General features: G+C 44.0%; 2 protein-coding genes across 11 annotated transcripts in view; one reads left to right on the top strand and one right to left on the bottom strand.

The window, feature by feature from the left end:
* The window catches only part of PRKCA (protein kinase C alpha), a 306310-nt gene that overhangs the window by 141500 nt on the left and 138491 nt on the right, over nucleotides 1-26319 (bottom strand). The gene's annotated exons all lie outside the window — the stretch shown is intronic.
* LOC128345841 (uncharacterized) lies at nucleotides 358-5031 on the top strand. Its single transcript, XM_053298410.1, has 2 exons — nucleotides 358-1521; nucleotides 1807-5031. The coding sequence occupies exon 2, from the start codon at nucleotides 1807-1809 to the stop codon at nucleotides 3409-3411; it is 1605 nt and encodes a 534-aa protein (XP_053154385.1). The 5' UTR covers nucleotides 358-1521; the 3' UTR covers nucleotides 3412-5031.

Here is a 26319-nt window from a genome sequence, read left to right as displayed (position 1 = left end):
CTTCATTAGCGGCCTTCAGCAATTCTGCATTGTTTGGTCTCATGTCTCTCATCCTTCTCTTGGCAATGCCCCATAGATTCTCTATGGGGTTCAGGTCAGGCGAGTTTGCTGGCCAGTCAAGCACAGTACACTGTATACTTTTCAGAGGTCCGATATTGTTCTATTCTTCAATCCTTGTATTATTGGTTCCATGTAATATTCTAATTTTCTGAGACTGTGGATTTGTGGTTTTCATGAGCTGTATGCCATGATCATCACAATTATAACAAATTAAGGCTTGACTTATCTCGCATGGCATGTAATGCATCTGTCTCATATATCAGTTTCACCTTTTAATTTGCATTACTGAAATTAATGGACTTTTGCACAATATTCTAATTTTCCGAGTTTCACCTGTATATATACATATAAGTTCAACAAGAAGGTGCATGGATCAAGCAGGGTTTATACTTAGCGAGTCAAGCTATTAATATTAAACTAACTAAGTACTTTGATGTGGTGCTTGTCCCTAAATTTAGACGAGCCCTCACTTTAGCGCGCTTAAATGTTCTTCCTACAGCGGTATTGGATGGCAGATTTAAGGGAGTTCCGCTATTTTTACGACATTGCCCATTTGGCAAAGGGGTTATAGAATCCACCTCGCATGTTATTCTTTACTGTGATTTGTATAGTGAACCCCGTTTAAGACTTATACCTCCTATGTTAGATAATTTGCCTGGCCGGTCTGATGAATTTTATTTAAATTATCTTTTAATTAATGTGGACACTGATATGATCTCTGTTGTGGCCAGGTTTTGTTATATTATTTGTAAAATACGTACTGGTTTATTGTAAATGTTTGCTGGTCAACGACCGAATAAACTTATATCTATATCTATCTATCTCCTTGGGCTGCTGCTGGGGCTTTGGCTGCTGCTGCTGCTATATAGGGCAGGCTAGCCCAAGGGCCTGGGGGAAGAAGACAGAAGGAGAACAGCTTGGGTGGGGCACTGACTGACTGCTGTCTTTGCCCCTGCCCCACCTTTTCCTCAGGTGTGTGTAACATCTCCTTGGGCTGCTGCTGGGGCTTTGGCTGCTGCTGCTGCTATATAGGGCAGGCTAGCCCAAGGGCCTGGGGGAAGAAGACAGAAGGAGAACAGCTTGGGTGGGGCACTGACTGACTGCTGTCTTTGCCCCTGCCCCACCTTTTCCTCAGGTGTGTGTAACATCTCCTTGGGCTGCTGCTGGGGCTTTGGCTGCTGCTGCTGCTATATAGGGCAGGCTAGCCCAAAGGCCTGGGGGAAGAAGACAGAAGGAGAACAGCTTGGGTGGGGCACTGACTGACTGCTGTCTTTGCCCCTGCCCCACCTTTTCCTCAGGTGTGTGTAACATCTCCTTGGGCTGCTGCTGGGGCTTTGGCTGCTGCTGCTGCTATATAGGGCAGGCTAGCCCAAAGGCCTGGGGGAAGAAGACAGAAGGAGAACAGCTTGGGTGGGGCACTGACTGACTGCTGTCTTTGCCCCTGCCCCACCTTTTCCTCAGGTGTGTGTAACATCTCCTTGGGCTGCTGCTGGGGCTTTGGCTGCTGCTGCTGCTGCTATATAGGGCAGGCTAGCCCAAGGGCGCGAGCCTCTTGGCGCGAGCCAAAGGGCGAGAGCACAAGGGCTCTCTGCCATGGGGCGAGCTGCCTGAGGACCAGAAGATCTCTCTCCTTCCGCCCTGAAGAGCCATCTTCTCACAATTAAGAAGTCAGCAGGAGACTACGCAAGCCTGGTTTTGTTTTGTTTTTAATTAAGCCAAGAAGCCGTGGTGGGTTAGTCTGGGGAGATGTGTCTGGGGGAGCAAAAAAGTGGGTCTGGAGCGGGGGCGGCAATATCACAGGTAGCGGGCAGAGGGAGGTATGGCGGTGGGAGTTGGGCGGGCCGTTACTGGGGAAATCGGTCCAGGCAATTGAGGCCTGTTCCTTTTTCTGGGCCCTCTCCCAACCCTCTGACCCTAGGGAGCTCTGAGAACACTCCCTCGAGGATTAGGGTGCTGCTGCTGAATGCCAGGTCAGTTAATGCAAAAACATCTCTTATCCACGATCTGATTGTGGATGAGCATGCTGACCTGGTATGTGTGACGGAGACCTGGTTGGATGCGCTGGGCGGGGTTGGTCTCTCTCAGCTTTGTCCTCCAGGTTTCCAGATTGTGCAGCAGCCCCGCCTCGAGGGTCGGGGAGTAGGCGTTGCAGTCATCTTTCGAGAGACCATCCCCGTTTCCAGGTGCCCGGTCAGGCAATCTCAGAATTTCGAGTGTTTGTCCTTGAGGGTGGGCCTCCGAGATAGGCTGGGGATTCTGTTGGTGTACCGACCACCCCGCTGCACTTCAGTCTCCCTACCTGAGCTGGCGGGGGTGGTCTCGGAGGTGGCCTTGGGTTCCTCCAGGCTTATTGTTTTGGGGGATTTCAATGTCCACGCTGAGGCCCCCCTAGTGGGTGCGGCTCAGGATTTCATGGCCTCCATGGCAACCATGGGCCTGTCTCAATTGGTATCCGGCCCTACCCACGTGGCGGGACACACTATGGATCTGGTTTTTGCCGACCGGGAAATAAATGATCTGGAGGTGGGGGAATTTGAGACGACTCCCTTGTCATGGACAGATCATCACCTGGTGGGGTTTAGTTTGACTGCTCCGTCTGCCCTCTGCAGGGGTGGTGGGCCGATTAAGATGGTCCGCCCCCGGAGGCTTATGGATCCGCTTGGATTCCAGACGGCCCTCGGGGAGTTTCCAGTGTCCAGAGCTGGTGACCCTGTCGACGCCTTGGTTGATCTCTGGAATGGAGAGATGGCCCAGGCTGTTGACACGGTTGCCCGCAAGCGCCCTCTCCGGCTTAGTGGAGCCCGTTCCGCTCCTTGGTTTTCCTCGGAGCTTAGGGCGATGAAGCAACTCGGACGACGGCTGGAGCGACGCTGGAGGAAGAGTCGTCACGAATCCAATCGAACACGGGCTAGAACCCATTTTAGGGACTACGCCGTGGCGGTGGGGGCGGCGAAGAAACATTTTTTCTCCGCCTCCATTGCGTCTGCTCAGTGCAGGCAAACAGAGCTGTTTCGTGTGGTGAAAACATTGCTCCACACATCCCCCCGGACAATGGGGGAGGAGCCATCTACAGCTCTTTGTGATCGGTTTGCCTGTCACTTTGCAGATAAAGTTGCTCGCATCCGTGCTGACCTGGACTCCAGAGTTTTGGCAGTTCCGGCAGACGTGCCTTTGGTACCATCTGGTCCTGTTGTGTTGGATTCTTTTCGGTTGGTGCGGCCTGAGGATGTGGACAAGATCCTGGGCAGTGTGCGGGCGACTTCGTGCGCTCTTGACCCTTGCCCTTCATGGCTAATAAAAGCTGCCAGGGAGGGGACAGGCAGATGGCTGGAGGTGATGGTTAATGCTTAATTAAGGGAGGGCAGGATGCCATCGTGCCTTAAGGAGGCGGTGGTAAGACCTCTATTAAAAAAGCCCTCCCTTGATCCCTCCAGCCTGGACAACTATAGACCTGTGTCTAACCTGCCCTTTTTGGGCAAGGTGATGGAGCGTGTGGTGGCGTCCCAGTTGCAGAGGGTCTTGGATGATACGGATTATCTGGACCCTTTTCAATCCGGCTTCCGCCCTGGGTATGGGACTGAGACTGCCTTGGTCGCTCTAGTGGATGACCTACGCCGGGAACTAGACAGGGGGAGTGCGTCCCTGTTGGTTCTGCTGGACCTCTCGGCGGCGTTCGATACCATCGACCATGGTATCCTTCTGGGCCGCCTCTCGAGTATGGGAATCGGAGGCACTGCGTTGCAGTGGTTCCGGTCCTTTCTTGAGGGGAGGGTCCAGAAGGTGGTGCTGGGGGACTACTGCTCGGCCCCGTGGCCGTTGGCCTGTGGGGTCCCGCAGGGTTCGGTCTTGTCCCCCATGCTGTTTAACATCTACATGAAGCCGCTGGGAGAGGTCATCCGGGGATTTGGACTGAGTTGTCAGCAATATGCGGATGACACTCAGCTCTATCTCTCCTTGTCATCTGATCCTAGGGAGGCGGTGGATGTCCTGAACCGGGGACTGGAGGCCGTGATGGGTTGGATGTGGGCTAACAAACTGAAATTGAATCCGGATAAGACGGAGGTGCTGTTGGTGAGTAGGAGAGCCAATTGGGATGTGGAGATTTTATCAGTTCTGGATGGGGTTGCACTCCCCTTGAAGGAACAAGTACGCAGCTTGGGGGTACTACTGGACCCGGCTCTGCTCTTGGAAGCTCAGGTGGAGGCGGTGGCCAGGGGTGCCTTTGCACGGCTTCGGCTGGTGCACCAGCTGCGTCCCTTTCTCGAGAAGGCAGATCTGGCCACAGTTACCCACGCCTTAGTCACGTCGCGGCTGGATTACTGTAACGCGCTCTACGTGGGGCTGCCCTTGAAGAATATCCGGAAACTGCAGCTAGTGCAAAACGCGGCAGCGAGGGTGCTATCCAGAGCTGCCCGTTGGGAACATATCACCCCCATTTTGAAAGAGCTGCACTGGCTACCGGTTCGTTTCCGGGTCCAATTCAAGGTGCTGGTTTTGACCTTTAAAGCCCTAAACGGTTTGGGCCCGGGGTATTTGAGGGACCGCCTGCTCCCAAGGGTTGCTGCCCGCTTGATGAGGACATCTGAGGGGGCCCTGCTCCGGGTGCCGACAATGAGAGAGGCCCGGCTGTCGTGCACTCGGGACAGGGCCTTCTCTGTTGCTGCCCCCAGACTCTGGAATGCTCTCCCAGTGGTCATTCGCTCCTCGGACTCCATCATGGCTTTTAGAAAGCTTGTAAAGACTTGGCTTTTTACCCAGGCTTTTACATAATCGTTTTTACTGCTGCTTCTGGGTGTTTTTATTTCTTGTATTGTTTTATGCCTGTTTTTATATGTTTTTATACTCTTGCATGTTGTTTTTATTGTGTTTTTATTGTATGTTTTTAACTTTTGTAAACCGCCTTGGGGCTATATTTTAACGAAAGGCGGTATAAAAATGCAAAAATAAATAAATAAATAAATAAAATCTACATTTGTGTAATGACAACTGAATCATTCATCTTCATCCTTTCCCCGTGTACATCTTACAACATCTATGGAAAATGCACTTCTATTTACTGTTCAGAAAAAAAGGAAGAAAAGTAGCATTTCAATGTGCTATGGAATGTCCTCTAGAATATTCCCTAGAAGTAGATAATTGTAACCCAACCACACAGTAACTGTTATAACTAAATTGTAAACAACCACTACCTGGTCACAATGGATCTGTGCCAAGGAAAAAAAAAGTTTCTTCTATCTTCCATATCCCACAAGTTAAGGTCAAATAACACATGGCTCAGAACAAGGCATCAAGTGTCAGCATGCAATATGGGATGAACACGCTATATAAATATTAATGAATCCAAATGACAGGAAAACACAAACTGAGTTCTAAGAGGAATTTCCCAAGGGGAGAAAACAGCAACAAATGCTTAGGAGAAGATAAATGCTAAACGTTAGCATTTTAGCATCTTAGGGTGTTGAACAGTTAGACGGCCTCCTAAGGGAAAGGGCATATAACAGTGCATCAGCTAAATACAAAAGTGAAGCCCTATGTGCAAAAGTGCAGATGGGGAATCCAAACTGTAGCAGCTTGACAGAGAAGCTTGCCAGCACTGAAGGTGTTTGTACTTCATGGAAATTATTTGGATCCCAGATAAATCAAACACTGTTGTATTACACAAGTACTTAAAAAGGACTCGGGGCAGCTACATGCTTAGAATATAAACACTGATCTCTAAACTATGAACTGATATAGAAAAGCAATCAGCCAGGATCCAAGCGCTGAACAACAAGCTTGTTCAAACCAGTGGGGTTCTGGACTTGTGTCTCTTGAATGGCAGCCTCAATCTCACTCTGTGCTGCAAGGCAAACCATGTTTGAAACTCAAGGGAGATATAAAAGTAGATTATGGTTCCTACTGGCCTGGCAGCAGCCACCGCTGTTCCTCAAAGCCTCCCAGGCCAGGGTGGATTTGATTTAAATCAAACTGATTTAAATCACGATTTAAATCACTAGCAGGGTGGATAAAAATCAAAAAAATCCGATTTAAATTAAAAAAAAACTGATTTAAATCAAAAAAATTCGATTTTTTTTATTTAAATTGGATTTTTTTGATTTAAATCAGATTTTTTTGATTTTTATCCACCCTGCTAGTGATTTAAATCAGATTTCCCCCCAGCAATAGATAAGCTCATAATGGTCACCCTCAAATACACGCAAGGATTAAAACTCTTAACATTGAATATCAATCCAGGTCAAAGTAGTCATCAAGTTCATCAAGTTCCATACTGCTCCCCGCATCTGTCAGAAGTACTAGGAAAACTAGATTTTACAGGACTTCTGATGCTGGGCTTGCAACTGTATGCCAGGTGTTTAAGGGCGAGAAGAGAAAGCTACCTCTGTTTCCTCAATTCTACTACCCCTTGGGAGCAGCAAGCCAAGTAAGTGGGTGGGATTGAGATTGAAGGCGTTTGGAAGGAGGTGGGAGGAACAAAAGTGGGTGGAAGGGAGCTTACCAGGGTTCTAGATTTGGAGCAGGGGGCAGAGCCACAAAAGGGCATGCCAATCCAAAGAACATGTGCTGCCCTGCCTCCAGAGCTGCCTCAGCCCCCCCCCCACACACACACTCAGCTCCCCCACTAGCCAGTCACTCTTCCTGCTGACCACCAGCATGTTCCTCCCTGCAGTACGGCACACTGCCCATCCCCAACTCTGAGCGATGCTCCTGCAGCCCACTGTGATTCTCAGCCACTCAGGGTTCCGATTCGGGGTGGATCCCAACCAAAGGGCCACAAAACCTGGAGTGGCTGTTTCTCAGCCCCTTCCCGCCTTATATGGTCCTCCAGCCCAACACCATTACCAAAATAACCTACCCCTAACCCATACTCTCCTGCCAAGTGACCAAAGATCCTAAATCCAGGGGAACCCCTCTAATCAAATTCAGTGAGAAGCAGGCGAAAAAAGGCTATACTTAGTGCCAATCAGGTGAAGCCAAAAAATTCCTACTTGGCCCCAGATGGCAACCGGATAATCCTCACTGAGAATGGGATGGGCGGGTGGGTGCCTTGACTGAGAGCACCTGACAGACATTACTAAAGCCTGCTGCTTATACAGGCACTACCCATTCCTCATTGACTGGCCTGCATCACATGCGGGAAGAGGCCAGACAACAGCTTAATTGGCCGGCCCAAATCACAGGCCAGGGGACATTTCTGTCTATGCGACTGGGAGAACAACCACGCAATCCTCAGATATAGCAGCGAGGCGCAGCAAAGCATGCAATAGAAAATGTGCTCCTACACTTAGGGATAATTAAATTCTTTAGTTTGAGAGCAGCCTGAAATAGGGAGCACACCAAAATTCAAAGGTGAGCAAAATTCCTTGGAGAGGGAATTTTGGGAAAATAAAGATGATCGTCTTGGTTTTGAGATCTTGGCTTTGGTCCTGACACCAGGCAATGATTTCTGATTCTTCGGGTAGAGTCAGAGACTCCATTAGCGGAGGCTCTCCTAGAGGCCAGCAAAGTAAAACATTCCCTTAACATAACCAAAACCTTCTAACTGGTGCTGCTCCAGGCACTTAGATGAAATGCTTCTGAATGTGGGTGGATGGTACCCTGAATCAGAAGGTCCTGTTGCACTGGAAATCTTCAGGCTGGCCATGACAACATGGAATTTTTATTTGATTGATTGATTGATTGATGATTGATATACCGCCCTTCCAAAATGGCTCAGGTCAATGGAATCAGGTCAATGAACTTGACATTACCAGTCACCACTATCGTAGGTCCTTACATGTAATAAATGACCCTTACACACACCTATGTTGCCCACTGCCAGTTCACTGAATCAAGAGATGTGGCAGGAAAATAAATGTTTTGGGGTTGAATCTGGACTAGCAGTAAGTGTATCAAGATCAGTCTATCATTAGTCCTTCATTACTATTTTGCAAGTACATAATCTGTAGAGAGAGAGAGTAAATTTGCCAATGGCCTCTTAAAAGCTGAAATTGTAAACACGGATTTTGCTAAGCAAAAGGTTTAGAGTCGAGACAGAGTTAAGGGCTTCTGTAGGAAGGCTGCTGGCAATATTAAGATTTGAAGACTTCTCCATCTCAGGAAGTGTTATGATGTTCAACAAAGTTAGTCACAGATCAGTTTCCTTGGCAACAACAGCATGGCAAAGGGAAAGATTCAGGAGAAAGATAACGAGCTCTTTATCTTTCTATCAGGAGAAAGATAAAGGTAGCATACAGGTTTGCTTATCTGAAGCATTAAAGGGCTTTTGAAATTTCATTTTCTTTTAACATGGATATGCAATTAAATGTCTAACACAAGGTAGGGATTCACAATCGTACACCTCACCCTCCCCTAAATTTCTTGTATCTTCTGGTCAGCAATGAAGGGTCAACATTTATTAAAACAATAGTGTTGAAAAAGCATTCCACTTAAGTCTACTACAATGCTACGCTATATATATATTTAAAGCACAGAATTGCCTAAAGGCTGACATGTATCTGTATATCAGAAATCACAAACAACAATTACTGATTAATATTTCAAAACAGAAACCATGTGCAGTATTGCCCTAATCCACTAGTATCACCTTCTCTATCACCAGCTCTAGGACATATTGGCTAGTATCCAAGCCTTTGGCACAGTAGTGTGCCATCATCAGAAGCTGCTTCTGACAATGATGCACCAAAGGTCTGGATGCCACCCAAACTGTAAATACTAGCACTATCCACTATTGTTAAACAAATGTGCCAGTGTGCAAGGAATGGGGAGGGGGAGTACAAAGGAAGTCCATAGTAAAGAAGCGGGCCATGGCAGAGAAAGCAAGAAGGGGAATAGTGCAAGATGAGGGCAGACAGTCATGGACAGAGAGCCTTTTATGTACACACTAGTATCTTTCAGCCCGTTGAAATAACGGGCGTTAGTAGCCTTCTCCCTGCACCTTCCGCCCCAGTATCTGGGCTCCTCAGAAGCTGAAGAGAAGGTAGAGGAGGAGCAGGAGGTGCTTGAGCAGCTGGCTGCACAATATAGGTCTGAGGCGGCGGCAGGCGGGTTTGGAGATGGCGGCTTGCGGGGATGAATGTGTGCTGCCGGCTGTTCTGGGCTTGGAGGCAGTTAGTATTTTCCTCCTTTCCCCGTTCGTTGGCAGCGGCTCTGCTGCCGCCTCGCCCGGCTTCTTCAGTTGCCTCCTTCCTCTGCGCGGCGGCGCCTTGGCCGGCTTCCCCTGCCGGCTCCTCCCTCCGTCCGTTGGCGGCGGCGGCCCCGGTCTCTTTTCCCGCTGCCCCCTCACCCTGTTCGCCGCCGCCGCCGTCTCTCCTCCCCCGTGGTCGGGTCAGACCCCCCGCCGCCGTCTTTCCCTGCCCCGCGATCGGTCCGAACCCCCCGCCGCCTCTGTCCCTTTCGGCGGCAGGGCCGGTCCCGCCGCTGCTGCCTCTGCCCTCCCAGTAGGCCTTTTTCGGCCCGCCGCTTCTCCTCCTCCAACATGGCCGTCTGGTGCCTGCGGCCGTATCTTTCTCGGATGTTCTGGGCATGCGCTCAGAATGGCCGAGAAAGACACGGGCAGGGACACGGGCGCACACTCAACCTCTTTATTATAGAGGATAAGCCCTCAGAAGAAAGGCATGAAAATTGGGCATTTGGGGTGAAAATTGGGCATTCTAGAAAGAGAATGCTAGACTAGGTGGCTAGTGGGTGGATGTTGATCTCATCCAGTGTGAGAGTTCTTAAATGAGTGCAAATCGGATGCCAACCTTTAACTATTTATGCATTCCAAGCACTGGTATGGGGGAGGATATTATTCACTTATTTCAATATGTTTGTGATTAAGTTTGTTAACTTTTACTTACACCAGATACAAATATGGAAAATAATATAAACATTTTAAAAAATAGACCTTCCATACTCTGGTACAAGGGGGCCTTTGGTTCCCCCATGCTCTGGACTCTAATACACCATCTACAGCGGCAACAGCCCATAGCAACTCAAGGTCCTGTACATCTGAAGATGGAGTTTATTACAGTTCTGGCACTTTTAGTGACATTTTCTTGAAAGATGATGTTCATGTTCAGACAAAGTCTATTTTTACATGACTGCCTATGTCTTTGGCTTGTAATCCCTGAAATAAGGCTATTTTATGTGAACAAATATATGAAGCTATTTTGAAATTAATCACTGAATCACTCTGTTTCACTTACCACATTATGAACTTCTAAGAAAGAAATGAATAGGAAATCTTACCACTAGGCTCAGATTATTAAGTGCTTACAATGGGCTATGTTTCAAGAGTTCTAAGAAGAAAACTGCCTTTATGATAAGATCGAATTCTGAGGAATTTTCATAATCAAAGCTAATGGAGAATAAGAATGAAGAATCTCAACAGTTTAAAGACCACGCTGGATACAATTCAGTGTTCTGTGAAGTTGATTAGGCTGAGAGAGAGCAACTAGACTAAGGTCAGCCAGTGAGTTTTGTGGCCTGGGATCTGCACAAATGGGGTTTTTTAAATTCAATTTGTGCCCAAAATAAATCACCACTGATTTGTTTCGTGTCCAAATCTACCCCCCCACCCAATTACCCCAGATTCAATTTGTATTTGCTTTGATTCAATTCTGATTCAGATCGATTCGAACCACTTAACAAGGCACCATATTGTGACTTAACAGGGCACCATATTGTGACCGCATGGGGCCACCTACTACCTAGATTTCAAGGCAGTGGGACACTGGGTTGATTTTTAATGAATTATTTTAGGTTTTACTGATTTTGAACATTTTTGCCATAGGAAACAATGGGGATTTGAAGTTACCATATCCTAACCCTAACACAGACCTCCAGCTTTCATTAAAAACAAAAAAGCTAAGCTCTAGCCCTTGCAGAAGTGGAGCTATGCAACAAAATGTTCATTATTTTACAAGTGTTTGGATTCTTTGGTGTATAATAATTTTTCCTCATAATGAATCCCTATGAGCAGGAAAGAGCATCAGAAGGTTCCAAGTTCCTTCTCTGGCAACTCCAAGATAGGCTGAGAGATTCCTGCTGGCAACCTGGGAGAAGCCGCTGCCAGTCTGTGAAGACAATACTGAGCTAGATAGACCAATGGTCTGACTCAGTATATAGCAGCTTCCTATGTTCCTATGTTCCACTGTCCAAAACACAGTAAAAATGAATAGAAGAAATGAAGGTGTGTAAAGAATCCTCATAGGGATTCATTGAGGGAAAGTTATTATACACCAAAGAATCCAAACTCTTGAAAAATAGTGACCAAACATTTTGCTCCATAACTCCACTTCTACAAGGGCTAGAGCTTAGCTTTTTTTTTAAAAGAAAGTTGGGAATCTGGAGGATTTAATAGGAGGGATCTGAATCTTTAATTGATTCGAATTGAATCAGACGTGATTCGAATTGAATCTGAATCTAGTCAAATGGACGACAGGAGTGATTTTTTTCCTCCAAATCACCCGAATCAGTTTGCACATCCCTATTCATTGCTGATTGAGGATTTGAAGCAGAGTGTCTACAGTACAGTCATCCCTCTGCAATCGTGAGAGTTCCGTTCTGGGAAAACCCCACGATCGGCACATTCATGGTTGGCGAGGCATTAGTCAATGGAAAACAGGGGTTAGGGGAACCGTGGTCACAAAAAGACTGAAAAATAATGAAAAAATACCCCCCAAAGCTAAAAATAATCTAGAATCCCTTAAAATCACCAAGAGTGAGCAGGTTGAACCTCTGGAATTTTTTCTGAACCCCCCAAATCACTCAAAGGCACTTTTGAATCCCACAAAATCACTCAAAGGCACGTAAAATTGTAAGGATCAGCAAGGGTCATCAAGAGAATGAGTGGATTGAACCTCTGAATCCTCCAAAATTGCGGGGGGTGAGGGCAAAATCACAAAAAAATCTCATCAACCACAGATATTCAGGTCACGGTTTGCAAAACCAATCAGAATTTACCAGCTGCAGTTACTCAAAAGCACGCCACTATACCACATTGGCTCTCAAGGTGAAGTGTCTTGGCTCAATAGTGTCTCACATGCAGACAATACTGAGCTAGATGGACCAACTCTGCATAAGGTACTTACTTATTCCTATGCTGCTAAAACGTTCACCAGTCATTCAGCGTATACAAGACCTGACAGGAAAACAAAAGGAGGCAACTGTGCATTCACAAAGTGACCATTTCATCTTATCCCAGTTCATAGCTACATTTATGATTAGTAGAGCAATTTCCTCAAGTAAGACTCTGATGGCATCCCTATGTTTAACAGACCCCCCTGATGGCATATGGCACTACTCCTTCATGAAGCAAACATGAAAATCTGATCACCTTATCTGATCACCTGTAGTAAGAGTACATTCTAATACAGAAGGGTGAGGTATGAATTATACATAGGAGTTCTCAAGGCAACCAGACAGGAAACCAGGCTGTGCAACCCTCAGGGATACATTCCATGAAGCCAATGAATACTTTCAGCAAGAAGGGAGAGCAGGAAAAGTGTATTGCCCCCTCCCCCTGAGCACGTGCTCTGCTGCTCAGCAACAAGCTAGCTGAGCTCCAGGAGGAGGAGCTCCATTAGGTAACTCCTACAAAGCTCTCCTAACATGGCACTGGATGTCAGCTAAGGTTCACAAGGCAATCAGCCCTTACTACCATACTTCCTAATGATGCTGTGCAGTAGCACAGAACAGATAATGGCCCCCAGGGGAGGTCAGGTGTGGGTAGCATGAACCTTGTCTTTACTCCAGTATACTATGTGTACAGAAAGTGCTACAAAGCACCTTTGGGAGTGGAAATAAAAAGCATGCAGAAGTACAAACAATTTTTAACAGACTAACAGATCTGTCTTCCAATTTAACAGATCATACTTTTCAATCAAATTTAAATCTGGGATTATCCTAAATTACCGATGCTTCCTGGGAAAAAAGGGGTTGAAATTAAAATATAGACATGCGAGCCACACAATCCTGGCACGCAATAGGAAGAGGGCATGACTATCTCTTTTTATAAATAGCTTTATGAAATCCCCCTCTACTTAAAATCTACTTTGCTCTTTTCCTTTTTATAGTCTATTTTCAGTCAATCAGTGTGTGATCTCATGAAACAAAAGTAAGTCAGTATAAAGATAGCACTTTGTACCCTACAAAAAAATTTAGAAGTGATTTAACTGATTTAATTTAGAAGTGATTCAAATTAAAAATACATCACCACTATCAGATTTTGATTTAATGGAGTAGTTATTCCAGTAGTGGACATTTGTTTAATTATCATTATAATGCCAGTACATTAAGCTGTCAGGTTTAATGCCACCAATATAAGAGCAAAGCTTTAGATGAAAGGAGTTATACAGTACTTCCATCTTCCTGTACCCCATGGTGCATATTTATTACAATTTCTAGGCTCTGTTTAGTTTTTATGGATTTAGGACAGCTGTATAATTCCAAAGAACCCACAAACTGCAAAGAGAAAAAGTACCATTCCACACAATAGAAAAACCAAAGCCAATAGGTTCAAGAACATTTTTATGAATTGGTTCTAAAGGTCCCCAAATTCCCAATGCATTTTGAGCATTTATGTCCTTTATGGAAAATGGTATAACAATTTTACAATAATTAGTAATCAAAAAGAGCTGTTCTGTCCAAGTTTGTCTGGGAAGGAACTCAACAGTTTTCTTGCCCATTTGTACATGTGGGCACACTATAACGGCCCAGAAATGCAAGTTTTGGGTGGTATAGAAATGTGTTCTATAAATGACTAGAAATAGATAAAATCAAACGAAAACTAAAACCCACAAACACCACTTTAAGAGTTCCAACCAAGATGAACATCACAACAAACCCAAACTAGGAGACGGGGGCCAGGATCCAAAAGTTCTGCAAGTTAAAGGGGACTTCAGGCTTGATTTTCTCAAGCAGATCAACTAGTGTCAACTATTTTCCAAAAAGTGGTTTGTGTCCAGCTCTTCCAAAGAAAAACAAGAATTCCACCGACTAGGAGAAGCCTAAGTAGCTCTACAGATCCATGCTAGAGGATCTGGTTTTTTTTTGGTGGGGGGGGGGAAGCCTGATTATAATAATATAGTAAAGCAGCAGTGCCCATCTTAGAAATTTGATTTCACAGACTGCCTTGGGAAAACAGCATTTAGACTCAGTGAAAATGAAGATCAATTCCACAATATCGCTAAAACATTGCTGTAACATTAGGAGAAGTAACATCGGAGGCCTGGAAAGCAGATGCTCAGCATCCTTCCAGAGCCTTCTTAAGCCACTGCAGCTATCGGGGAAAGCGAAGAGCTGAAGACTGTACAAGTGCCTGGGTGAGAACATGCCGTCCCCCCAGAAGCCAACACATCTGGTGCTATCTGGCCCTAGTTGCTTGGGAGTGCACTTCCAGGGGGTTTCCCTATGGTCACCATGGAATGCCTCAAAACCAGCAGCTGAATAGTCACAGTAGCACACCAGGGAGCAGCCATTTTCCATCACGTACCCTCCACCCTGAGCCCTTTAACAGTCATGTTTCTTTTAAAAAACACTATTATGTTCATTATTTAATGTGTCATTGTCAGCTGCCTCACAGCACTACTGTGCAATTTAAAGCTTTTATCATTCATAGCAGTTGTAAAACACTGGTGTTTTCTTTTTAAAGAGGCTTTTTTAGAAAAAAGCTGTTAGAATTCTTGTTTTATTTTCATTTGCGACATGGACATAACCTTCTCATTGCAAGGCAAATAAAGTTGCTATCAAAGCAGAAGGCATTTTCTAAGGTTTCAGCATGTTTCTGAAGACAGATGGAGAGGATTATTGCGCTGATACCGGATTGCTCCATCGATATTAAGGACAGTTCGGCAAAGGTTTCCAACTTTAATATTGTGTATATTCCTGATGTTCAGTATGAGACTAGTATTTCTTTTGAAGAGATGCCTAAGCAAATGTATGCTGTGTATAAATTCTTGTTGCCTACTGATCCTTGTAACCTTTTGCAGTTCAGTTCCCACAGGCTTATTGTTACTGCTGAATTTGAACAGATTTTGAACTGCTGCCTGCTAAAAATGACTTCTTGGAGACAACATTCTTAATGGACAAATCTCACTTGTGCAGCATTATTTTAATGGAGTTTCCACTCAGTAGCAAGCAGTTTTACAAAAAGGAAAGTTGATTTTGAGTATATGTGCATTATCTCACGTACAAAGAGAACAAACTTCATATTATTAAAGACCAGTGTTCCCTCTAAGATGTGTGCATAAGCTCACAAGTGTTTTGATGTTGCTCAGTTAATTTTAAATCCCACTCAGGTAGAATCGGGAAGGCCCCACTCTGAATGCATGTGCACGTGCACACTGCCTTGATACTGCCACCCAGGACAAAACTCATTTTGCAGACAGATGAAAAAAATTAGAGAGAACACTGCTAAAGACGTGATTCCTCCCACTTTCTGGTACTTATTTTTATTTATTTATTTTATTTAACATATTTCTATACCGCCCCAAACCTGCATCTCTGGGTGGCTTACAATTAAAATAATTTAAACCTTTAATCAATCAAATAATTGAAATCATGAAAACATTAAAATAATTAACCTTAAAATCATTTAAAACCCAACACTAAAAATATTAAAACTATAAATTAATTGAAAGCTTGGGTGAATAATTGTGTCTTCAGTGCCTTTTTAAAGAGAGATGGAGAGGCTCTTATTTCAACAGGGAGCACATTCCAAAGTCCAGGAGGCTTTACACACAGGGCTTCTACCCTGAATCTACTTCAGAGGAGAGTGTGTGCGGTCATACACCAGACAAACTTACCCCGAAGTCCCTACGAGATTCTTGAACCCATTCCACACACAAATCGGACTTTGTGATGAGAATTCTAGCTTATCTCGACATATTTCTGGATTTTTAAAATGCTGGTTTTAAGCTACTTTTTCTGAAAATGCCAAAGCAAATAGGGAGAGGCACTGACATAGAATCATTAGCATGAGAAGAGGGATGTTCTCTTTAGAAATGGAGATATCGGTCTTTAGGAAAGCTCTCTCCCCCACCCCCATTGACTAGAAGGAAAACATGGAGCATGCCACATGAACTTGAGGGGCTGCTTCCCTCAATGCCATGAGTGTAGTTCAAAGTGACTTCACTCAACATTTACTCCCCAAAATGAAGCCATGTGCAATTAACTCCCAGGGGCAGCAACAGAGAAGGCCTGTTCCTGAGTAGCCGCCAGATGAGTTGGCGGCAACTGCAGATGAACCTCTCCAGATGATCTGAATAGGATGTGGGGTTCATGGTGAAGAAGATGTTCTCTTAAATCAGGGGTGTCAAACTGTGGCCCTCCAGCTGTTTCTGGCCTACAACTCCAATCATCTCCAGCCACTGTGGCCAGTAGCCAGGGATGATGGTAGTTGTAGGCCAACAACAGCTGGAGGGCTGCCGTTTGACACCCCTGTCTTAAATACTCAGGGTCTAAGCTGTTTAGGGCTTTATAGGTAAAAACCAGCACCTTGCATTTTGCCCAGAAATATATTGGTAGCCAGTATAGTTCCTTCAACACAGGAGTAATATGGTCTCTCTCCTGGATGACCCAGAGGCCAACTTGGCTGCCACATTCTGGACCAATTGCAGTTTCCGGACCACGTACAAAGGCAGACCCACATAGAACGCATTACAGTAATCCAGCCCAGAGGTTATCAGCATATGTACCACCATTTTGAGGTACTTACATATTCTGGGTAGAAGTGTAAATGATGCAAAAAGCTAAACATCACTCCCAATGGGACTGCTATTTATTTATTTTTATGTATGTCTTATCTTATCCTGAGTACCAATGGTACCCTAACAGCAGTTCTGAGGTTTAAGCATGAGTCTACCTCCTTAAAGGACTCTCAGTTTTCTTAAAAATGGATCCAGGATGAGGTATGAATACTGAAAACTTGCACAAGGAAATAGGCAGACTATAGCATATAGTTTAGAAAAGAGGTGACCGTTGAAAGACATGATCGAGATTTATAAAATTATGCATGGAATAGAAAGAGCGGACAGAGAGAAATAATTCATCTATGGAATTCTCTGCCATGGGATGTGGTGATGGCCTAGCTTGGATGGCTTTAAAAGAGGCTTAGACAAATCCATAGAGGACAGGTCTTATCAATGGAAACTAGTCTGATGGCTAGAGGCCACCTTTAGCCTCCAAGGCAAGATGCTTCTAAATACCAGCTGCAGGGAGCAACAGCAGGAGAGAGGGCATGCCCTCACATCTTGCCTGTGGGCTTCTCAGAAATTCTGGTAGGCCTTTGTGGGGGAAAGGATGCTGGAAAAAATAGGCCTTGGATCTGATCCAGCAAGGCTGTTCTTATTCTGGTGGCTAAATTATCTTTCCATAGTTTTAACTAGAAAATGGGCGAGTGTGTTCTGTTATATTTTGCATATAGTGGGACCAATGTTCCCTGTAACAAGAATTTCCAAAGGCTGTTGACTACAACTCCCATCATCCCCAGGTGCAGTGGCCTTTGGCTTGGGATCACAGGAGTTGTAGTCTGCAACATCTGTTAATGCCTTTTAGAGGGAACACCGTGTGGGATGTGCATTTTCCATTTTCAAACTAGGCACAATTTTGCTGAATAAAACTAATTACTTTTCTGCTTATACTCCTTCATTCCCTATTTTTACATTGTTTATTATTAAAGTGATATCCAAACTATTCAGCTGTATAATCCATACAGACTTGAGTTTGTACACAGAAAGTGTTTTGAGAAAAAGACTATCAGGTCAGAACCTGTAAGAAGCCATTAATCTCCTCTTCACTTTGCAAACATTTCCATTTCACTAATGTTATTCAGTCTTCAGCTTTTTAATATAAAAAATAAACCTAAGAATTTATATTCTAGGAACATTTTCTACTTTAATATTTCTATATAAATTTTGTTCATCTGTTATTTATAGCTCTTGTATAGACTACACTAACAATGTGCCAAGTATCCAAAAAACAGTTATTCCTGAGATGTTCACTGACACATTTTAGCTTCAGAAACTAATGCCCTAAAATCAAGGAACAAATCAGCTTGCAAGAAAGAAAATGAATGTGGTTCATGTGGAAGTAACTTCAGAATTAATTGTTCCTTTGAGCAGATTTTAAATTATTCAGCTATACAATTCATACTACAAATTTATTAAACTAGGGTGTACTATACAAAAATGAAAATCATCTATTTCAGCAGAAGAAAATCTTTTAATGCTATTTGAAAGGAAAATGGCACAAATAGCATTTGTGGAGGCAAGTTTACAAGCCCCACTATTTAAACCTAGGGAGAAAATGCATAAAATGCTGACTTGACTACTGTAATGTGCTCTACGTAGGACTGCCTTTGTATGTAGTCCAGAAACTACAATTGGTACAGAATGCGGCCACCAGATTGGTATCTTGGACAACACAAAGGGAGCATATAAATACCGGTTTTGAAAGAATTGCACTGGTTGCCATATGTTTCTGTGATAACCAGCACTTCATATTTCACCCAGAAACATATCAGCGGCTAGTGCAGTTCTTTCAAAACCAGTGTAATATGGTCCCTTTGAGTTGTCCCAGCGACCAATCTGGCGGCCACATTCTGTACCAATTGTAGTTTCTGGACTACGTACAAAGGCAGCCCCACGCAGAGCACATTACAGTAGCAAACTTTGAGGGATCCAGTGCAGCTTTCTTCAAGAGTGGTCTATGAATTGCCTCCTTAAGACAAGGAGGCATCCTGCCCTCTCTCAGAGAAGCACTTATAATATTTACCAGACCCTCTCTGATAATATGATTATCCTATGCGTTAAGCCAAGTTGGATAAGGGTCAAGAGACAGGTTGTAGGGCTCACAGTCCGAAGCAGTTTGTCCACTTCCTGAGGAGTCGCAAACTGAAAGTGATCCCATCTAATCCCATAAGAGGAGTTGCTGGACACCTCCACAGTAGACTCTGCAATAAATGTGGAATCCAGCTTCGGCCTGAATCTGAGAGATTTTTTCTGCAAAAAAGTCATTTGAAATGTCACAGAGAGTGACCAATAGTTCCAAGTTTAAATTAAAGGGGGCGGGTGGTACATACTAGCCCCATCACAACCCCAGACAACTTGGCTGGATGTGAAATTGAGGAAGCAGTACAGGCAGAAAAGAACTACTGCTTACAGATTCTAGCACTGCAGCAATTTTATAGCATGCAACTTTTAACAGCATTTTATAGGTTTTAGCCCTACTGTTTCTCTAGTCCTCATGCTACTGTTTTAGCAATTTTACTGTTCCTTTACCACTTTTTAGTCTCTCATAGATTTTAGCCTTACAGTAATCTTATAGTAACCTCACAATCTTTATGCTAATAGGCACAGACTATAGTTTTTTGACTGCTTTTAATATCACCTGTTATATGCTCTTTTAACTTTATGCTTGACTTTATGCAATCAACTTGATTGATTGATTTTTAGCCACACCACTCAATATTCAGCCCCCCGCCCCCGTGTACAAAGGATTAAGAAAATATTTTATATCTTGTTGCACAATGCACTCTTATCAAAAGGACAATATGCAAAGTGCAGAAATAACCATAGAACACTACATTTGACACCATTTCCTCAAACTAGTTTCTATACAAAAATGTATCTAATCTCTCTCCTTTTGAAATGGTTAATGAGTCTTTCAACTCTTTGTTTATCACAAGTCTGTTGAAGTGGACTGAAATGATCAGCTTTAAATATGTCTCAGTTATAAATATCATTTCCAAGGAGAGCATTATACAGAACACATCATCCCTTACAATGGGAAGTAATCAGTTGACCCACTTCACAAGTCAAACACTGCTCTAATGATTTGCTGTGGAAATCTGAGTCATTCTACTAACTTCAGCATGAGCTAAAATTACTCCCCCCCCCCATCCTCCTCCATGGGATTGCAAGTTTAACAAATGTATCTAAGATTATCTTTGTATCTTCTATCTTCTGGAAAGAGAGTTCTGTTAACAAAAACCACTTACCAGAAGACCATTCAAAACTGGGGGGAAACAAATACATATGCTTAATTTTAGACTTATGTGTTATGACGCTGTCATATTAAATACCATGTGAACTTATTCAAACAAGTGAGTTTTATAGACTTATACTGGGGGGGTGGGGGTGGGAGGAACCCTGTGGCTGAGATCCAGAGTCTCTCTATAGACACAAGTGAAGCAATATACACGCGGGCTTTTGACTTCACCATAAACAGTGGCCTCCATGCTACATCAGTCTGCTTTAGGAATTTCCTAGGTGGGGAGCCCAGGGAGCGGGGATCCCCATTATGTACCATGCACTTGCACAGTGCATTATGGTATTTCTGGGGGCCAGGATGACACATGCTGACCCCCAGCCCTCCCTGACCATGCGGGGAACGCACCCAGCAAAGAAGGAGGGGTCAACTGCGGGGAAGGTAAGTCTAACCTGCCTTCCCAGCAGCCCACTCTGGAGCCCTTCTCATCGGTCGTGAGAAGGGGCTCTTAGTCTGGATGTCAACCACTGATTTTGACATTAGTAACAAAAACGGAATTAGGACATGAGATCAGCTGGTGTCCTTGTTTCCTCACCAGTTTCACATTATGCTTTCAAGACACATTCCTAGGAAATACAGAGTAGCTATTACAACACTTGTTTTTGTTGATTATAATTTATTTCTTCATGGAAATTGGGTTTTTGGCATTGAAATATACTGGCTTGGGGCTGTTTTGTGTGGGAATGGTTTGCAGATGGGGTTGTGTGAGAGATAGTAAATTGTTTCAGTTTGTGGGAATGAACTTCTAATGTTAGTGTTTCCAAATTGTAATAATTTACAAAATAAATGAAGATTCTTGTGGCATTTTAAAGGCTAAGATATTTATTGTGGCATACGCTTTCAAGGACTAGAGCCCACTTCATCAGGCGTCAGATTCTATCTATATAGATCTATTATTTACAAATATAGCAAGTAACACACACACACAGGCTTCACTTATTGTTTTCCTGTACCTGGGTACATTTATAGTACATACACATATAGAAAAATGTTATCCACACACTCACAGGAATTTGCCACATACAAAATATAACTGAGGCAAATAGCCCATAGTATTTTCTAGCTTTCCCCCTATCATACACAAACTGCAAGCATATTTTTCCATTGGTTTTTACAAACAGCAGCTCTGAACCATCACCTCTTTTTGTATTTTGCAGGGCACAAAAAGCTCCTTGCTGCTCAGTGCTACTCTGGAGGAAACTTTAAACAAAACACAGCACTTTGGTATGCAGGCCTTTTAACATACTGTTGTGCATTATACTTTGCACTGTGTGTAATCACTGCCCCCCTCCCCGCCCAATATTTTATGCTGGTCTATGACCATAATAAAGTTGATTGATTGATTGCTCTTGGGTATGCATTACTGATTCCTGTGTCTAAAGAGTCTCAGAGTTTTTCTTTTTCCTAGGTAGGATATGTTTGTTGATATATCAACAAACATTTTTTTAAATAAATGATCCAAGTGAGTTACATTGATCAGTGATGAATGAATCCTCTATATTAACACTCTGAACATCTAACATATTCCCCATCCCAGGTCCTTGGTTGCCAATGAAATAATAGATATAGTGGGCATAACAGAAACATGGTAGAACAGTGAGAACCAGTGTAACACAGTTATCCTTGGATATAAACTCTATAGAAAGGTCAGGGAGGGGCGAATTGGGGGTGGAGTAGCACTGTATGTTAAAGAAGGAATAGAATCTAACAAGCTAGAAAACCTAGGAGGACAGGAGTCCTCCACAGAAACCCTCTGGGTGACAATACAAGGCCTGAAAGGAAATGTGCTACTAGGGACTTGCTATCACCCTTCAGGTCAAAACGCTGACAGTAACTGGGAGTTCCAGAAGGAAACCAGGGAGGCATCAAGGAGAAGGAGGGTAGTAATAACGGGTGACTTCAATTACCCACACATAGACAGGGTAAATTCACAGTCAGGTAATGACAAAGAGGTCAAATTTCTAGATACGCTGAATGACTGTGCCCTAGAACAGTTGGTCTTGGAACCAACCAGAGAGCAGGCAACCTTGGACTTAATCCTGAGTGGCACCCAGGACCTGGTGTGTGATGTCAGTGTCATGGACCCCTTAGAGAACAGTGACCATAGTATGATCAAATTCAACATATATGTGGAGAGAGAATCACTAAGGAAGTCTAACACAGACACTTTGAATTTCAGAAGATGAGACTTCTCCCAAATGAGGAGTATGGTGAAAAGAAAACTCAAAGGGAAAATCATAAGAGTCACTTTGCTCCAGAATGCATGGTGTTTACTCAAAACCACAATATTAGAAGCCCAGACAGAATGTATACCAAAAAGGAGAGGTATCACTAAGTCCAGGAAGATGCCAGAATGTCTAACAGGTAAAGTCAAGGAAGCCATATTGGAGAAAACAACTTCCTTCCGGAATTGGAAGGCCTGCCCAAATGAAGAAAATAGAAAGGAACACAAACTCTGGCAAAAGAAATGCAAGGTGACAAGAAAGGTGAAAAGAGAGTTTGAGGAACATTTAGCTAAAAGCATCAAGGGGGATAACAAACACTTCTTTAAATACACCAGAAGCAAGAAACCTGCCAGAGAGGGGGTTGGATCAGACAAGGAGGGAGTGAAAGGAATTATTAAGGAGAATATGGAGGTTGCAGAGAAACTAAATGAGTTCCTGTATCTGTCTTCATGGCAGAGGATACTGAGCATATCTTTCTCTGAACCAGGATTTTTGGAGATGGGGGCTAAAGAACTGAGTCAGATACAAGTGACAAGAGTTGCTGTTCTAAACTATCTGGAAGAATTGAAGACTAGCAAATCGCCACGGCCAGACGGCATCCATCCAAGAGTCCTCAAAGAACTCAAATGTGAAATTGCCGACCTCCTTGCTAAAATATATAACGTATCCCTACAATCGGGCTCTGTATCAGAGGACTGGAAAGTAGCCAATGTAACACCGATTTTCAAAAAGAGATCCAGGGGCGATCTGGGAAATTACAGGAAAGTTAGCTTAATGTCTGTTCCAGGCAAATTGATGGAAATCATCCTCAAGGATAAAATTGTTAAGCACATAGCAGAACAAGCCCTGCTGGGGGAGAACCAGCATGGCTTCTGCAAAGATGAATCTTGCCTCACAATGTAAAGGACACAATGGAGGGAAGTAAGAGAAGTGGGGACCCCCAGGGAACTGTACTCGGACTGGTGATTTTTAATTTATTCATAAAATATCTAGAAGTTGGGGGAAGTAGAGAGGTGGCCCAATTTGCAGATGATACCAAACTCTTTCGGGTAGTGAAATCCTAAAGAGAATGAAGGAGCTCCAAAAGGATCTCTCTGAACTGGGTGAGTGGGTAACAAAATGGCAAATGTGGTTCAGTGTTGGCAAGTGTAAAGTGATGCACATTGGAATGAAAAATCCCAACCAAGAATATGCTTAAAGGATCTGAGCTTTCAGTGATTGAGCAGGAGAGGGATCCTGGGGTCGTGGTGGACAGCTCATTTAAAGTGTTGACTCAATGTGTGGCAGCTGTAAAAAAAGGCCAATTCCATGCTGGGGATCATTAGGAAGGGGATTGAAAATTAAAATGCTAATATTATAATGCCCCTATACAAACTATGGTGAGGTCACATTTGGAGTACTGCATACAATGGTAACCACATCTAAAGAAGGGCATTACAGAACTGGAAAAGGCGCAGAAGAGGGCAACCAAGACTATCGGGCCCAGAACACCTTCCTTATGAGGCAAGACTACAATACCTGGGGCTTTTTAGTTTAGATAAAAGACAACTGCAGAAGACATGCTAGAGGTCTATAAAATCATGCATGGTGTGGAGAAAGTGGATAGAGAGAAATTTCTCTCTCACACACATAACACTAGAACCAAGGGTCATCCCAAAGAATTGATTGCCAGGAAATTTAGGACCACCTCCAGCCTCAGAAGCAGGATGCCTCTGAATACCAGTTGCAGGGGAGTAACAGCAGGAGAGGGATCATGCCCTCAGCTCCTGCCTGTAGGCTCCCAGTGGATTCTGTTGGGACACTGTGTAAAAGAAGATGCTAGACTAGGTGGGCCTTGAGTCTGATCCATGTCCCACCACCCCTCCTCTTTCATAGCAAGCTGCCATATACGGAGTCAGACCATTGGTCTATCTAGCTCAGTATTGTCTACACAGACTGGCAGCAGCTTCTCCAATGCTGCAGGCAGGAATCTCTCTCAGACCTAACTTGGAGAAGTCAGGGAGGGAACTTGGAACCTTCTGCTCTTCCTAGTGCGGCTCCATACTCTGAGGGGAATATCTTACAGTGCTCACACATCAAGTCTCCCATGCATATGCAACCAGGGCAGACCCTGCATGGTGTAGTGGTTAGAGTGCTGGACTAGGACTGGGGAGACCTGAGTTCAAATCCCCATTCAGCCATGATACTAGCTGGGTGACTCTGGGCCAGTCACTTCTCTCTCAGCCTAGCCTATTTCACAAGGTTGTTGTGAAAGAGAAACTCAAGTATGTAGTACACCGCTCTGGGCTCCTTGGAAGAAGAGCGGGATATAAAATGTAAAAATAAATAAAAAATAAATAAAGTCAGGCTTGCTATCACAAGACCAGCTCTCGCCTGCTACTATGCAAGCAGACATTTTAACATCATGTATCAAAACTGTGAGAATAAAAGGAAAAACAAACAGATCTTTTTAAAAAATGATTTATATATATATATATATATATATATTCATTCTCTGGGACTAAAGTCTCTATGTTGAACACTGATTCACACTGATTACCCCACCCCACCTCTGCCGAGTGTAGTGGTTCAGTACTTCAGTTCAAGCTAGTTAAAAACCCCAAACCACTGTACAACTCTAAAGAACATATGCAGTGAGCAACTCCTGAAAAACCCTGCTGGATCTAACCAAGAAATAATTTAGCTCAACTTTCCTTTTTCCCCTGCAGCAGCCAGATGCCTTCAGGAAGTCCACAAGATCAGCATGAAGTTAAATGTCCACCTCCATTCTTCTCCCCACCATTTGGTATTCAGAAGTCTATGGCTTCTAGACACGGTGCATTTAGCTATCATGGCTAAGAGTCACTGACAGACCTATCCTGTTTGAAATTGTCTAAATCTCCCTTTGCCTACACCATCCAAACCAGAGGTCATGACTAAGTCTTGTGGCAGCAAAAACATTAGTCAGTAGTGGCTGACTACTGTTGCACATGCCAAAATACATTTCCCTAGTGCAATGAGGGTGGGGCGATTGCTGCTGATCTTCCCTTTCCTCTGTAGCCCACTGAGTCTCCCAAAAATATATAATGGGAAATCCTTTTGGGAGGCACAGTGGTCTGCAGAGGGAAGGGAAGACTAACAAAAGTTTAGGAATGTGCCTGAAATGCGATTCAGTGACCAAATCATGGGCACATCCCTTTAAAACTAAGAGCTTACACAGACCCTTTAACAATCACCTGTGCAGAGGAGCAGGAGGTATGGACCTGCTCTTCTCCATCTTAAAGGGGATGTGTAATCCCTCCATTTTAAAGGGATGTACCATGTTTCGTGCACATCCTTAGTTTTAGTCATTGTATCTTAAGAAGGACATCGTAGAACAGGAAAAGTGCACAAGAGGGCAACCAAAATGATCAAGGGCCTAGAGCACCTTCCTTACGAGGAAATGATACAACACCTGGGGCTTCTAGCTTAGAAAAAAGATGACTAAGGGGAGACATGATTGACATTTATAAAATTATGCATTGTATTGAGAGAGTGAATAGAGAGAAATTTTTCTCCCTTTCTCACAACACTAGAATGAGGGATCATCCCATGAAACTGATTGCCTGGAAGTTAAGGGCTGACAAATGGAAACACTTTTTCACACAGCGCATAATCAATCTATGGAATTCTCTGCCACAGGATGTGGTGAAAGCTACCAGCCTGGATGGCTTTAAGAGGAGCTTAGACAAATTCATGGAGCACAGGTCTATCAATGGCTACTTGTTTGAGGGCTATAGGCCACCTCCAGCCTCAGAGGCAAGATGCCTCTAAATAACAATTGTAGGTCAACATCAGCACGAGAGAGGCCATGACCTCAGCTCTTACCTGCAGGCTTCCCGGAGGCATCTGGTGGGCCACTGTGTGAAACACGATGCTGGGCTAGATAGGCCTTGGGGCTGATCCAGCAGAGCCATCCTTATGTTCAAATTGTCTTCTAAGGGCATGTGATTACCACAGAAGCACTCTAGTCATGCATTTCTAA

Source organism: Hemicordylus capensis, chromosome 2, assembly GCF_027244095.1.
Source record: "Hemicordylus capensis ecotype Gifberg chromosome 2, rHemCap1.1.pri, whole genome shotgun sequence".
Lineage (NCBI taxonomy): Eukaryota > Metazoa > Chordata > Lepidosauria > Squamata > Cordylidae > Hemicordylus > Hemicordylus capensis.
Note: the sequence above shows the minus strand (reverse complement) of the source record. Positions and strands in the feature narration are given on the sequence as shown.

What these genes read in the sequence shown, in the direction of transcription:
- LOC128345841 (XM_053298410.1), top strand. Translation starts at nt 1,807, where the DNA reads ATGTGTCTGGGGGAGCAAAAAAGTGGGTCTGGAGCGGGGGCGGCAATA.